This window comes from Chroicocephalus ridibundus, chromosome 2 (genome assembly GCF_963924245.1).
Source record: "Chroicocephalus ridibundus chromosome 2, bChrRid1.1, whole genome shotgun sequence".
Lineage (NCBI taxonomy): Eukaryota > Metazoa > Chordata > Aves > Charadriiformes > Laridae > Chroicocephalus > Chroicocephalus ridibundus.
Window position 1 is genome coordinate 117347289 of NC_086285.1, and position 15333 is coordinate 117362621.

Consider the following 15333-nt stretch of genomic DNA (forward strand, 5'->3'; position numbering starts at 1 on the left):
AAACAAGATCCTTGAAGAAAACTCTGGCGTGTAGGACTTCCCCTGGCACCGTGCAGGGCTGAGCAAGGCCCAAAGGGAGATCACTGTGGCTGTCCTAAGCAGGGGCGGCTCCTAGAGCTGATTTAGGGGCCCAGGGCATGGCATGGCCCAGGCACTCCCAGCCTGGACGTCACTGCTACGTTTCATCCCTGTCTCACAGCAATGACAAAATGGAGTGTTGATAAGGTGCGACTCCTAATAAGGTGAAAATGTAATGGCAGGGTAAATAAAAACGTAGCAATCCAGGAGATATTTAAACTAACATACACACTATCCCCCATTTCAGTGATACTTGTTCCATTTCAGCCATTTTCAAACTTTGTACACTCTGGGTGACTATGAACGTACACCTTGGGGGGGAAAAGAACAAAACTCTATTTGCTTCTTTCATGTTGGTAACTAGTACATAAAAAAATTCCCAGTGGAGTTTCACCAGCTCAGAGGGAAGCTGAGCACCTGCTGCCCCCACTTTCACAGGAACGGCAGTATGGCTGACTTGCTGCTGGCTACAGTCTCAGTGGATGCTGCTAAATCCGCCTGTGGGAGAGGCAGAATCCTGTTCTTATTACCCAGGCTGTTTTGCTACAGTTAGCTACTCTTACCATTTTTTTTTCCTGTTTCATTCGGCCATAATAGGGAGGCTTGAAGAGGAGATGGAAAAGAGCAGATTTTAGCATTCTAACAATGTTAATTAACTTTCAACCTAATACAGTAATAAAAAATGGAAAAAAGTGGAGGCAAATCAATAAAAACTGATCACATAAGAGCGCAGACATCCCGATTTCTCAAACTGTCTAAAACTACAGCTTCACTGACCTGAATGAAGCCAGGTTGATTTATGCTAGCTTTTCCTAGTTTACGTATTCACATCTCTCGATGACTCTCTGGCACTGTATCAGATGAGTGTAGGCAAAATATTCCTGTAAAAGTAATCATTAGTGACAAGGGTAAAAGCTAAGCAAAATAAAAAGGCAAGAGCCAGAAAAAGTGGAGCTGTAGCAAACATAGCAGTACACTGATGTTTTTTTCTGGACAATAAAACTGATGCTTGTTAAAGATTCAATAACAATTATTTTTTCCCCTGAAATATCTGTTTGCATGGTTGAGATCATAGGTATTACTTTTCCTAACAGTAGAAACCTTTGGCTGAATGTTATGCAAAGTACAGCTATTCCTGTAGATAAGCACCTTGCTTACAGTAAACAAGTGCCAACATCAGTATACCAGAAGACACAAACTGTAATTTGCATGTCTAGACTTTATTATTACAGCATTTTAGTTGCAACTGATCCCAGACATATAACTCAACGTAATTTTACACTTCATTATGCCTGCTGCTCTTTTCCCAAGCAGAATCAGCATTTAAAAAGAATTGCAGAATTTCAGCATTGCTAAAACGCCATGGAAATGATAGTGTGTGCCAATCTGTAGAGCAAACCCGTTTTTTCCACAATCCTTCCCTCTTCCCACTAGTCATTATCTATTCATAACAGATTTTATGCTATTTTTCAGATTCATAAAATACAGAACTACAAGATATGACTTTTTGTATTAAGAAATTATCCAAGCAAGAGCTTTTGAGCCTGTAGACATAGTCAGTTACACGTAAAGGAAAGCAGAAAAGCAACCCAAAACCTAATCTAGGTCTGGAGAATGACCTGACCATAGGCCTTTTCTATTACTCTAAATTTCCTATAATAATGTACATATTTAAGTAAGATATATTTAATGATATTACTGTATTATTTCCCCTTGGCGTGTGCGATAGGAGATTAAAGCAAGTCATAATTATCCCTTGTATTGCTTTGCAAGCTAACGGTCAACGTGACTGGCGATCTGGAAGGTAGTCTGTAGTGTGCTCCAGCCACAGCTTTGAAAACTGCTGACATTTCTGATACAGCAAGCTCAACATAGAGGAACGTTCTGAAATTACCACATCACCTACTTCTATTTATCCATACTTCCCAGCTCTGTGACCTTCTAAGGACATAAAATCGTTCACATGTAATTTGTCCTTACTTACTCCATTGTCCTGCTGGCCTTGGAGGATTACCCAGGGGGATTTATGGACACCTGACTTCATGGTGTGCACACGCTGTTCCAAAATAAACCAAACCCCAAAACCACCACCAATAAAAACCACCCCAGTGTTTTTTGTCTTTTGAACAGGATTCCCTCCCCCCAAATAAGTGGGGCTCCAAACCTGCATCGTGAAAGATGAAGCCATCACAAGTCAAGCTCAGGGTGGTGACTGAAAAATACATATGAATTAGGCTACTACAGCAGGCCATGAGAATAAGGGAATGAAAAATATTTATTTAATATTGTATTTACTTATTCATGTAGAATAGTAAAAAAAAAAAAATGTTTCAGAGTCCCCTAGGCCTTACATTGCAAATGCACCTTTTACTAGAAACTGCTGCATGTCTGAATGCTTAGAAAGATCTATAAGCTGCCATGCCATCAGGAGAAAACACCATGCCAGTCATTTTCAAAAGGGTCTTTCCATAAATTACTTTATTTCTCATTAAATGAGCACAGAGTCATTACCATATTAATAACAGATATGTTTATTATTACATATCCATCAGTGCGGCTTTCAATACCACTTGAAACATGCAAATCGTCCTAAGGACGAATCAGTTTTCCAGTGCTTCTTATTTAATACACAACTGCAAAGCCATTATAAATTACTGAGGAGGTATTTGGTTAAGAAATAAAATAAAATAAAACCATACTGCCCATACCATGAATGTATTCCTGCTACAAAGCAAGAGTCTGACAGCATTTACTGAAATTCCTGAATTACCCCGAGCTTTTGTGTTATATGCTTTTTTTTTTTTTGCATTGCCTACACATCTCTTGGCTTATAAAACAGAATCAGTCTTTCTTTGTAAGAGGAATTCTCATTCAAAGATTGTACTTAATTTAGAAAATGCATCTAGCATCTACAATACTTCAACCAATTAAAATTCAGTAAAAACCACTGATATGCAAGTTTTTTAGAGGTTTCCTTTGTTTAGTTTTAGATTTCTACATTTATTGACATGGCAATAATACAATTATCTCAAATTAAGGCACTAAAAGGACAACGTAAAACCCAGTAAAAGTGTTCTAAGAATAATTTACATTTCAAACAGTGCATATATTTCTTAAATGTTTGTTAACTTAATGTATGTTATCACTTAAAATTGTAAGGCAATACACTATACAGTTACAGAAATGATGTACCCCAAAATATGCTTCCAAACTTGGTGGTTCTTTTTACTGTTAGTTTCTAATGCCTCTATAGTAAAATAATTCAGTATGGCTTGGCAAAAATGCATAGATTAAAGGCAATTACTTGTTTTCCCCCCTTTACAAACCTGCTGAATCAGTATTTTGTAAAGCATAATGCAAAATATTTAACACTTTGATCCATTCCATAGTGGGTGGTTAGCATTAAGGCTGTTAAGAACTCTGCAGTGAAGGCACTGAAGTTCAAGTGATAAGGCTTCATTTTTAAGCTAGTTCTGCAGTCTTCAAGAGCACAACTTTGAGTCTTGAAAGCAATTGCAGTCCTTCTCATTGAGAAACCTTCCTCCTCTCTCCGTTCCATATGCTCATCTTGACATAAATATCCCCTTCACAGGGTAAACAGTCCTTTTCTTTCACTGATACGAAGAAAGTTGGCTGCATTTCATCGTGATTGACAGGCTTTTTTTAAAAATCCAAAAAGGCAGCACCTTTTTTTTTTATACACCTAGCTAAGCTTTATTTGCTTTAACTTGCATTACATAGTAATAATTAATCTAATCTACCTTTAGGCAAACCCGCAATTAAACACCCTCAGCGTGCTTTTGTGCCAAAGCAAGGAGGAGACAGTAATAGCAATCTTAACCCTGAAGCCTGTGATAGTTATGTTGAAAGGAACAACAGCCCGTCTGCACTGCTCTGTGTGGTTAAAAAAAGCCCTGTTTCTCAGACCGCATCCCATGAGATTCCATTTAGCGCTGTACGTGTGGTTAGCTGGAACAAAGAAGAAAACAGACAATTAATAACAAATAGAAAAATGAGCTTCATAACACTAGTGCCCATTTGCCAAGCACTTCAGTGAAGAAAATATTTTACGTTAACAAAATATTTTTTCCATTGACATGGTACAATATTGAGATCATACCTAAACAATCTTCCACAAACTGTTCTTAATTTCTAACAACATCACATGAACACACAGATCAGACAGATGATAATATTACTGCAGCTTTACAAGTAAACAAGTAAGAGTAAACAATCATGGGTGTATTCATGGCAAATGCAAGGTGACCCTTTCACTTGCGGGACAAGAAAAGGCTCTCTGTAGGCCTAAGAGCACGCACATGCAGTTGCCAGAGCTCATCTGATGCGCGGGAGGCTTGTTTTGTTTGTTTTTGAACATGCATTAATTTGATCAGGTGCCCAAGTCCAAATATATTAAAACAAAACACTGTCAACTGTGCTGATACAATGTGTATACATTAGCACACTATAAACTATGAAGTGCAATTTCAGATCTAGAAGCAGTACTGCAAATGCTAGCAAGTTCATCATGAAGTTCTGATTCATATTTACTAGTAATAAATTATTAAAATGAGGAAAAGAACTTAAGATGAACTTATATGTGAAGCTCCTTTTAATGGGTCTGATACACCTCTCCATGAAGTCAATGAAGTGCTGCCAACCAACCGCAAAGAAAGGTGGATTTAAGACTAAAATGCCTTAAAGCATGTGCTAACATCTGTACCCATTTGAGAAAATAGTTAATGCCTGCTTACATGGTAGGACTCCATCACCGAGATCAAGTTCTGCTATACTGTCTGACAAGAGAACAATTTTCAGATACTTAGTAAAAGCTACACACATATATCCCATAAAAATCATCACTGCTTCTCTTACTCCCACATCTAGGTAGACAGGTCAGGATGAGAACTGCAGGGTGCAGTGTCTTGAGTTCAGAGAGACTGATCTATCAACTCGCTGCCTCCTGAAAGGAAAAGAGCTCGCTGTTCCTCCACTTCTTCACCTTCCTGACCCCAGGGGAGCACTCTCCTACTTACCTGTCCTCAGCTTTGGCAATCACCACCCTTCTCAGTGGGCTGATTCCCCTCACTAGGCTCAGCAAAATAAGTCTACATTTTTTTGACAGTGAGGAAACTGAATTGTGGATCTTCATGGAAGGGTCCCAATTGGATCATTTCAAGCACTTACCCAGGATCCAATGACAGAAGAGCAGGGAAAAAAAGACAGAGAGAAAATCCTCCCCCTTAAGTAGCAATAGGCTGTCACATTAGCTCAGCTACTATGCAATGACCAGCTAAGTGTTCAATATATAAGATCGTTGTAAATTTATTTAATAATCTGAATTTAAACATCTTGTACATCAGAAGCGAATTTTTCCTAAAATAAATCCAATGCCTCATTTTTCTAAACATACAGGATGGAATATGTAGTTATATCAGGGCACAGGTTGGCCATCACACTATATGACAGCAGTGATTGTCCAGTTCATAGACACAATTAACATCACATTTGTCTAACAAAGTCACAAAAACATCCACAGTAGAACAGCTGGAAAGAGAAGTTCCTATCTGACCTTTTTCTGACGCTTATTTGCTCAGTGTAACTCTGAATCTTTTCATTGTTTGCTTGCATTGCTCTGCAGGTGCCACTCAAGCCCCACTACATTCCAGTCAAGCCAGTGGCATCTGTCTGATGAGGATGTAGTGTGCCACAAAAGCCACCCAAGCAGCTCCTCGTGCATCAGCAAGGTGCGGGGGCTCCCCACCTGCCTCCTGCACACACCTCCGTGCAGCACGACGGGCTGACATCACACACATACCCGGCACTCTTGCTGGTCAAGTACTGTGCCCCTCTAAATTGCTTATGCTCAATATGCTTCTTCCACCATACCCAGTGCCTACAATACGCAGCGTTAAAATGGAGTTTGCTGTAAATTAATTATAGGTTCTAAGAAGCTATGTCAATATGAAACATCATTAAGAAGCAAGATTTCTAAGGTCAAATATCAATTATGTCATCAAACTCACTGACAGACTTGGGCTCAGTCTAGAAAAGTAATATAAATGTTTGATTCACATCACACTCTGTTAGGAAAATTCAAGAAGTTAAAGATACCATGCGGGTATTAACTTCTTAATTGACAGAAAAGCTTAAGAGCTTTATTTCTTCCCAAGAAGCTGGAAGATCCCATTGGGTCATGGAGAAAAGTGTGAACAGAGGTTGTACACTAGAGCAGATGGAGAAAATGTCAGGCTGCAGTATTCTGAAAAGCTGATTCCACCTGATACTTTTAAGTGCAAGCCAACCATCTTCACCCTTCCTCCTTCCATTTTTGAGACAGATCTGGTGCTTTCTGGACTCTTCTATGAACCACTGCAACTCCTAACCCAACAGAAAACCACATGCTTTTCTCTTGTGGGGTTAGGGTTGCGGGTTTTTTGTTGTTCTGCTTTAGGTTTTTTGGCTTTTCTTTAGTGAAAACATTGCTGGAAAATACATCAGTTTACTGTGGTAATCTGTGAAGCATGAGCTGACACAAGATAAAAGCGCAGGAACGTGCAGCTCTCCTCCTTCTGGTGCTGGTGAGATATTAGGCTCACTGTATCTCTAGGATCTTAAGAAAGAGCTTTAAAGATGGTGTTTCTTGTTTTTTAACAAAGTTCCCATTCACTACTTGCTTATTTCTATGATTCTCTAACACTCTCATGTGACAAATGCCAATAAGATTAATAACAGAAATTGATCTCCCCAAACAGACCCATTCCTTTAAGAGCTACTGTAAAGATTCAAATATGTTCCAAATCTGTTCATTCTGTAAGAGATTAGCTACAAACTTGTTCTTGCTAAAGGCAACCCTAAACCGGCATTTCTACTAAGACAGAGTGAAAAAGAATCAATGAACTGATTTAAGAAAATGGATCTGCTCCCATAAAAGCGCATGGATGAAAACTTCTATGCTTTTCCAATTAGCTCTAAAACGTCTGGAAAAAAAGTTAAGATCTTGAATTGAAAAACCTGAGAGATCGCATAGTCATGCTGAAAAAAAGAAATCTATTGAAAAGCTAACCGCTATGAGATATCTGAATACCAGAGCTGTTCTGCTATAGCAGGTTTTTAATCTCCCCCCCCCCCTTTTTTTTTAATTCTGTGTGTGCACATGCAAATTCCCCCTTCACGCTCTAGCATGAGATTTACAGTTACTGCAGTGTAGCTCATCTGAAGAGCAGAAAACAGACCTTAAAAAAAATCTGGTTATTACAGCTTCCAGAGGACCTCACAAAGACAAATGGAAAGGAAAGCATACTCAGAACACAATTCAAACAGTCTTTTGGAAAAGCAAGCCTACAACTCAATATCTAAACGTGAAATAAAGGAGTATGCCCTATCTTTACAAAGTGAACTCCTCATAGGGTAAGGTTTGGCAGGGAGGAAGGAAGAACCTGTATACTCAATAACAGAGGATAATTTCTAAAATGTCCAATCAGGACTATGATCTTCCAAGTGTTGCTTTAGATTATTCCAATTAATACAGCTTAAAGATGGATGTAAATGGTGTATTAAAGTAATTCTTTCCAAACCCATTGGCTCATTGGGTTGTTTTGGGGGGAGTTGGTTATTTTGGTTTTGTGGTTTGTTTTTTTTTACTGTCCAAGAATGCTACCTCATTCAAAAGATTCTCAGTTACTTTGACACCTTTTTCTGTAAGCAATGAATGTTGACTAGCATTATTTCAGTGTCACATTTTAAAAACTCTTTTAAAACTGTATTAATGAATTTTACATTTTCAGTTCTGTTGTTTTTTTCCAGAATTCATGGTAGGATGGACATTCAGTATCAAAATCATTCCACCTAATTCTTTTAATTAGCAGATAATGTGCTTTTTCTTTCAGTCTTAGGTAGTCCAAGACTCACTGAAAAATTTTACTACTCTGTAAAAGTGTTCTTTAACCAGTTCTAAGTACTTCTGTTATCGTTATCTGCCTATTTAAAAGGTCTGCCTTTAGTAACTAGTTTCTAGAATCCTGATTATTGTTCAAATAAATGTATCACGATATATAAAAGCACTTCATATTTTTCTGAACCACAGAACAGTACTTCTTCAATAGTCCTGTTGTAAATGAAGATGATGTTAAACAACAGTTTATGCACATTTTAAAATCGGCGGGTGTAATTTATATCAAAAAGTCTTAAAAGATCTGGCTAAAGCCTATGGAGGGGTCTAACATTTTTCAGTAGATCTTGGAAAATTGAGGACTGAAGGAAAAATAAGTTTGGAAATGCTGCGAAGCTTTATAAAAGCTTTTGGATCTTGGATGATCACTTCTGCTTTAGCGTTAATTATGGGGACAAGAAAATTAGCACCCTTTTATCTTCCAGATTTTTTCCCTACTCTTCTCTGCAGGAAGATGTTTCATGATATGCCCAGTGTCTCTTTACATGCAAAAGTTTGCTTTTATTGCATTTTATGCAAAGAATGTTTGCAGGACATTTATTTCGGTACCACTGCCAATTTAGGTAGACTCTCCCTACTCAGATGCTACTTTCCACTTCATACTGTAAACCCAATCGGTTATTTTGGGGGAAAAGGAACGCATATACTGTAAGAGGAAGCTAATGCAGGTTAAAAATCAGCTTACAGTAACCTAGCATTAAAAAAGCATATTTTACATCTGGCCCTGGTTAATGCAGGGGTCACAAACAGCTTACAAAAACAACTGCTGGGATAGGAGAAGACAGGGAATATCAAGCAGGGAGAAAGAATGGAATTAATACTTAATCTGCCTCACACCAAAAGAAGTGGCATAACAACAGACTGAGCATCTGTAAGTTTCTCATTACACGCCCCATGTGCAGAAGACTTCTAGCTTGTGCAAGCTCGATGAGTCAATCCATGACTGACTATGCAGATCATCCTTGCAGGTAAATGCCATTGCTGCTGTATCTACTGAGTCTTGCCTTTAAACAGGAAAAAATGCAACCAGCTCCCTCACAAGCATTGGCAGGCCAGGCACTGCCATCTCTACGCTGCCTTGCCAAATCCAAAGAACTGATCTATTTACCACAATAGCAGGAGAATTCTGTTTGTTCCTTCCTTCAGGATTTGAGAAAAGATTGAGATCAGCAGTTCAACGGTCATAAATGTGGAATTATTTCACATTAAGTATGACTTATAAACAGACTTTTTTTTTAGTTAAAAAGTTCCACAGCTTTTGTAGTTTCTCACCTAGTTTTTCCAGAAGTATTTTTAACAACTTTTCGGAATGACTGATTTGCTGACGATCTTGTAGACATAGTTCTAGGAGAAGCACGAACAAAAGTAGATGGTGGTGTTTTCGGGATCTTCTTTACTAAATGAGTCACCCACTTCTTCTGTTCATCTTGACAGGATGCCAATAATAACATATCTCTTGCTGAAGTTACATCGTAACTCACTATAAGTAAAAGGAGGAAGATGATTCAGTGAAAGCTAGGACTCGTTATCAAAACCAGAACTGACATTCCAGGTGTGCCACTGGAAAGAAGGACAATGGCACCTATATATTGGAATTGTTTACATATTTTTGGAAGAGTAGAACACCTTTAAACTAAAGTGCTTTTACTTGCCTTTGATAGTTTAGCAGGTTCAGCTACATATGCAGAGAACACAGAATGCAAAAAAAACACAAGGATACCTTTGCATGGTGCAATTAATTCCTCTTTTTTATCCAGGTGGTCTCTATGGCACTTCACATGGCATCTTCGACATTCTAGGGCAGCAGGGGGTTTAAAGACATGCCAAAGAGGTTTGGCACAGGCCTCACAGTTGGCTGGAAAGTGGTATAACGTTGGAATAAATTCATGGCCTTTGTGATTTAGAAAATTTGTCTTCTCTGCCGGCTGTACTGGTTCTACCTCCAAGTCCTTCCTGCATTCCCCCTCATTAGCATACAGAATCTGAAAAAGAATACTGCTGTGTTATTGTTGAAGTACTACCTATTTATTTTTTTTTTATATATATACCAAACTTTTTCAAGAGAGTTAAATAGAAATGAGAATACACTTCTTTTTACCTGGAATATTTTAGGAATTTCTTCGGTTTCAGCTCTATATACATCTCCTTGAGTTACAGGCCGGACATGGAACAGCTTACTACATTAGAAGAAACATGAATCAGGAAATGCTAAAAGGCGATGTATGTTTTTTAAAAAGTTATTAAAGTGCTTTGAAGTTCTTATAAATCCTGTTTATGCAAGCAATATGATATACTTTGAGGCTGCAATATGATTTTAGGAATTAATTCATAAACCATATAGATTTTGTCTACCCAAGTAAGACCAAAACATTTCATAGCATGGAAGGAGGATTACCTTACAATGGGTTCAAGATCCATCACAGCAAATTTACCGGTGAACAAAGCTTTCCAATTCTTCCTCAGAACATTGGGAAGTCTAACTGATTATTGCTAATGGAAGTAATCATATGAAGTATAGTACTACTCACTAATTTTTTTACTAAATCATGTTATCAGTTGATAAACAATCAATGCCAGAACATCACAAAAGCAATCTGGGGCACCAGCTGTTGAAAATGCTATTAAAATTGGAACAAACATCATCTTCTATTGGGTCAAGACTGTAAGTCCATCTATCCCAACATCCTGTTTTCAACAGTTGCTGTAACAGATGTTTATGAAAAGAGAATAAGGAACAGCTCAAAGAGAAAATAACTCTTTTCCTGGTTACGAGCAATTGGCAGCTTAAGCACTTCCTGAGTTTGAGATTCCTTCCAGACCACTGTATTTGTTAGTCACTCGCAGACTATTCATGAATTTTAAAACCTTTTTTCAATTACTGCTCTACAAGGTCCCATAATGTCGATCAGCTGTTCAAACATCACACTCAGTCATGTATCAGCAATGGGCTTCAGTGATATTTGACACAATTTTCCTTGTGTATAACCAATGTAAAGGGATCACAATTAATTTATTTTGTCACTCTAAACAGAAACCATCTGGAAAAGTTAGAAATGCTTTGGGCTTGATCAACACTGATCCATGCTCAGACAGCAAGAAAAACGTATGAAACAAAGGGACAAGACCTAAAAGAAGGCAGCCAGTTCCCTATCTATCCCACAACTATCATGCCCTGCTTTAGAAAGCAGCTGTTGAAGCAACTGGGAAAACCAGTCATTACAGTGAATCATAAAAAAAAGATAGCATAATATGTAGGTTCCACTGTCTCTGACCCCTCTCTGTCGTAACGAGACAGAGAAGGGTCAGAGACATTTCTGTAAATTCAGAGCAGTGACTACAGACAGTGCCACACTATTGCGTATTTAACTTTTTCTCTAACTTTTAGCAATAGTAGGACAAAGAAAAAGTAGTATCTTTCGTTAACAGCACCCTGAAATACAGATAAACAGACATTTTCCAACTAGTATGGGAAATTAAAAATTATTTATGGAATCTTGATTTTAGATTTGTTATCTATTATCTCACACACAATGCTCTTTTGCCACTTTGTTTCCAAAACCAACAGTAACTTTACTTACTCTATATCTAGTACCATGGATGGATTAGACTGGTCCTTGTCCTTTTCATCATTGTAGAACAGTATCTTTTTACTGCTCACCACAACATACTGGGGAAAGGAAGGGTAAAACCAAGTTAAAATTGCATTGTAAAAAAGCAAGGTTTATCCTACTGTACTCCCATATGCACATAAAAAGCCTGAGTAAATTAAATTTTTTAAACTAATATCAGGAGATATTTAAATCATCACGTAGGCAGCTATACTACTGACAGCCTGTGCAATGCTACGAGCTGCAGTGACTGCGTATTGTCACTGGAGCACCCTAAAATGCTTCTGATGCTACCAGTTTCACTGGTACTTCACACTGAACTACTGGTAGGCTCAAAGAGATTCTCACAGCTCCAGCTATTTCCTACGCTTTCAATTTAATGGACTGGTAAAATAAAGAGTCAAAATGAATCAGTAGAAACAGAGGTCTGATATACATTCCAAATCTAGGAATACACTGAGACAGTAAGGGAAAGGTCTGCAGAGGAGGAGAAAAGAAATGGCCATTCTTTTCCTACATGTCACTTTAAAAGTCAAACCACACAGTTTTTTCCAGAGTGGTAAAGATGTTAAAGAACAGAAACTTTTGGTAATGTGCTGATTAGTTTCTTTAAGTGTTTTAAAAGTTCTTGCTCAAAATCTGCAGATTAATATATTATACCTATCCCATGCCACTGAAAAAGTGTAATACTCCAGAATGCATAGGATTCTGGGGAATAAGCAAGAGCTACTGTGAAGGCACCGTGAGTTTTAGAGCTGGAGTGGACTGCAGGCCCCATTTCCAAGAGAATTCCCAAATACTGGCTATGACTGCAGTGTCCGCCTGCCTGTCCCAAGGATGTTGTCCCTCAACCTAAAGTACACAGATGCTCTTCCAGTGCTGTTCACAATCACATAGAATTAAAAGATTTGTTCATATGACAGGAAAAACAAAGCGAGCTGCTCAGAAAAAAAGTTTTGTGACCCACAGGTCAGTTAAGATCAAATACCTCTAACCTAAGCACTTCCCAGTGAGCTCAAGCCTGCAGAGAATTCACTGCCTGTTGCTCTTCACTGGCAGCCGCCAGTCCAATGTCTTTGCCAAAACTGCCCATAATCATAAGCTCAACGACAGCTGTGGTAGATCCCGCCCCTGCAGTTTCAAATGTTTTAGAAACAATGTATTAAAACATATGAGGTACTAAAGTGGATTAAAAAGAGGTAGACTGACTGACTGCTCTGTCCATATTGAGCTCCAAATTCAGGTATAATATGACCTAGAAGCAGGGGAAAGGACAGAAAAGCAAGAAAGTGAGAGAGTGAATATACGAACAGTTCATCTTGAATTCCAGTTACGGGTAGGTAACTGAATGCGTTTCTGCATCATGCAGGTACTGAAAATTTAAGTAAATGGTGTTTACTCCTCCTATAAGAGGAGGCTGAACCTCCTCATTACACAGGACTTCATCTTTGACGTGGAAACCTGAATATGAAAGTTAACTTAGCAAGTGTATAGAATAGTGTTCTAAAAACATGTTGCACAAGCTGTGTGCTACAGTAGTACATCTCAATTACTGAAATGTACCTAAAAAGCCACAAAGGGTATTTTCTCCTCTAACTAAAAGGACTTTCAACCCCTCAGTCAGGATTCTTTAATAGAAAGCCTGATCAACTTGAATAGGTACTAAGTTGTAATGGTGTGAGCCTCTTGTGATATTCCCCACTGAAGAAAAAGAGTCTGTGCTTGAATTCCTTTGATCTACTTCAACAGAAAGCTAATGCCTTCTTTGTCTTTGAAGTATGCACCTCTGCCTTTCACAAAAGCAAGGCCTTAAGATGACAACTATAACAAATGCAAATTCTGACTGCAATGGAATTCATTTATCACACTGTATATAAGCTTCGGTGAAAGAACAATTTAACCTCATAAAAGACAAGTTACCCACAACAGCTTCAATATTCTGTCGTGAATATACAAAAAAAAAATCTTCTGACAGTAGTTCTGTTCTACAGCAGTTTTTGAAGGATATTTTTATCATCTCCACTTGAGATGAAATAAAGTTTCAGACAAAAATATGGCTAACCCATTTTAGTGTTATCTTGAGGTATAACTCAACTGGTTCTTCTAAAATGAGTCTTCCACACTCACCCCTTTCTAACTTAAGCTAAATAACTTGGAGGGCATGGGGCAAAAACATTAGTGCTACTGACGTTTGAGTCAGAAATGCAGCAGCTCAAGTTGTAACAACTCAGGCATCAATCCAATTGCACTGCTAATGCAATTTTGCTTTCCCTTTAATTTACATTTATCTGGGCACACCTATATTTGAGATTGCATACCTCCCACCAACCCCAAAACTGAAAGCGCAGAGAATTTGGAACAGAAGCACCTGACGAGGCTGACTACAAGCCAGCTTGTTCCAGATGCACTACAGTTCAGCCAACAGAATACACACATAAGTCAACACGGCCCCTCGCTACTGTGTCTCACTGGTTTGAACCTCAGCTAGTTTAATGAATCTTGTCAACATGACTCATTTTATGATAGAGGCATCCATCTGTAGCTCAAATTCCTTGAAAGTGCAAGAACTATTATTCAAACTAGGAAAGTATGAATGGAGTAACTGCCTAAAATATCTTGAAGGAACTAAGTATGCCTATAATGGGCATGCCTAAAGAAGCTCAGATACAGTCTTTCACTGGAGAAGCTGCGTTTATCAGAAGTTTAAAATTTTAATCATCAGAGGATGCAAGAATAATCTCCATTTCTAGAAGACAACTAGCAAACGCTGCTGGAGGTATTCTGACATGAAAATGATGCAGTATTTTAGATAATCCAGAGCAGAATAAATCTACATGACTTGTGCCTAGGCACAGTCGCTTCCGTTCATGGACACTGCCAAAAGTCTGAGAGCAACCTGGAGAAGCTATCAAACAGAACAAGTTAGGGAACAGATTTGCAAATAGGTGTGTTTCGTAAGACACCTGAAGAACATGTAAACATTATTGGCGTTTGACTCAAATATAGCACACCAAGAACATTCTTGACTTTGCCCTGTGATTTCCTGCAGTTCTGCTTCGTCTCCCTGTTAGCAAATAGAACAGAAACCAATTGAAAAGCATTTGAAGTTCCTGTAGAAAACCCCACGTTCCAAAGCACGGTAAGCAAGCATTTTCAATGTCACTTGTGCACATGGCCTCTCATCAGAGGGTCTCAGAGAATACTCTAAGCAGCCATCAGTTGAAATAGGGCAGAGCTTTACACTCACCCTCTGCAAGCTAGAAGATGTGGCGGTTTTAACTTACAGAGACATCACCAAGAAGGTCTGATATCGATGTAAAAATGGTCTGGAACTTCGATTGTATAAAGGAGGTCATGTTAACCAACTGAAAAATGGAGTATTTCAAAGGAATTCAGCAGCTAAAAGCCCAATACAAACACTTCAGTGCTTCTTTGACAGGAATTAAAACCTTCTTTAAATTTTTTTAGGAACCACATCGAACACTTGTAGAATGTGAATGTAAACAGGAGGATCTGAGAAGGATCTTTCAGCAGGCATCAGAAAGTTACGTTGAATGTGTCATAAATAAACTGAATAATTTCCAATACTGGTCTTTGAATATAAGTAAGGAAGATGCAGGGAAATAAACTATTTCGTACAAATTACTTGCAAAATTTACAAAATTCTAGTGACCATGTTCACTTTTGCAATTTGTC

The 15333-nt window shown here is 38.3% G+C and overlaps 1 protein-coding gene across 4 annotated transcripts in view; it reads right to left on the reverse strand.

Moving 5' to 3' along the window:
* Positions 1-2507: 2507 nt before the first annotated feature.
* Positions 2508-15333, reverse strand: part of ROCK1 (Rho associated coiled-coil containing protein kinase 1) — a 92585-nt gene continuing 79759 nt past the window's right edge. Inside the window, exons 29-33 of one of the 4 annotated variants that reach the window (XM_063326673.1) lie at positions 11608-11696; positions 10128-10206; positions 9750-10011; positions 9302-9509; positions 2508-4047 (exon numbers count right to left, since the gene is read on the reverse strand). In XM_063326673.1, the coding sequence (XP_063182743.1) occupies positions 4044-4047; positions 9302-9509; positions 9750-10011; positions 10128-10206; positions 11608-11696 (642 nt within the window). In that variant the 3' untranslated portion in view covers positions 2508-4043. The other 3 variants (XM_063326674.1, XM_063326675.1, XR_010069998.1) reach the window with 3 other exon arrangements.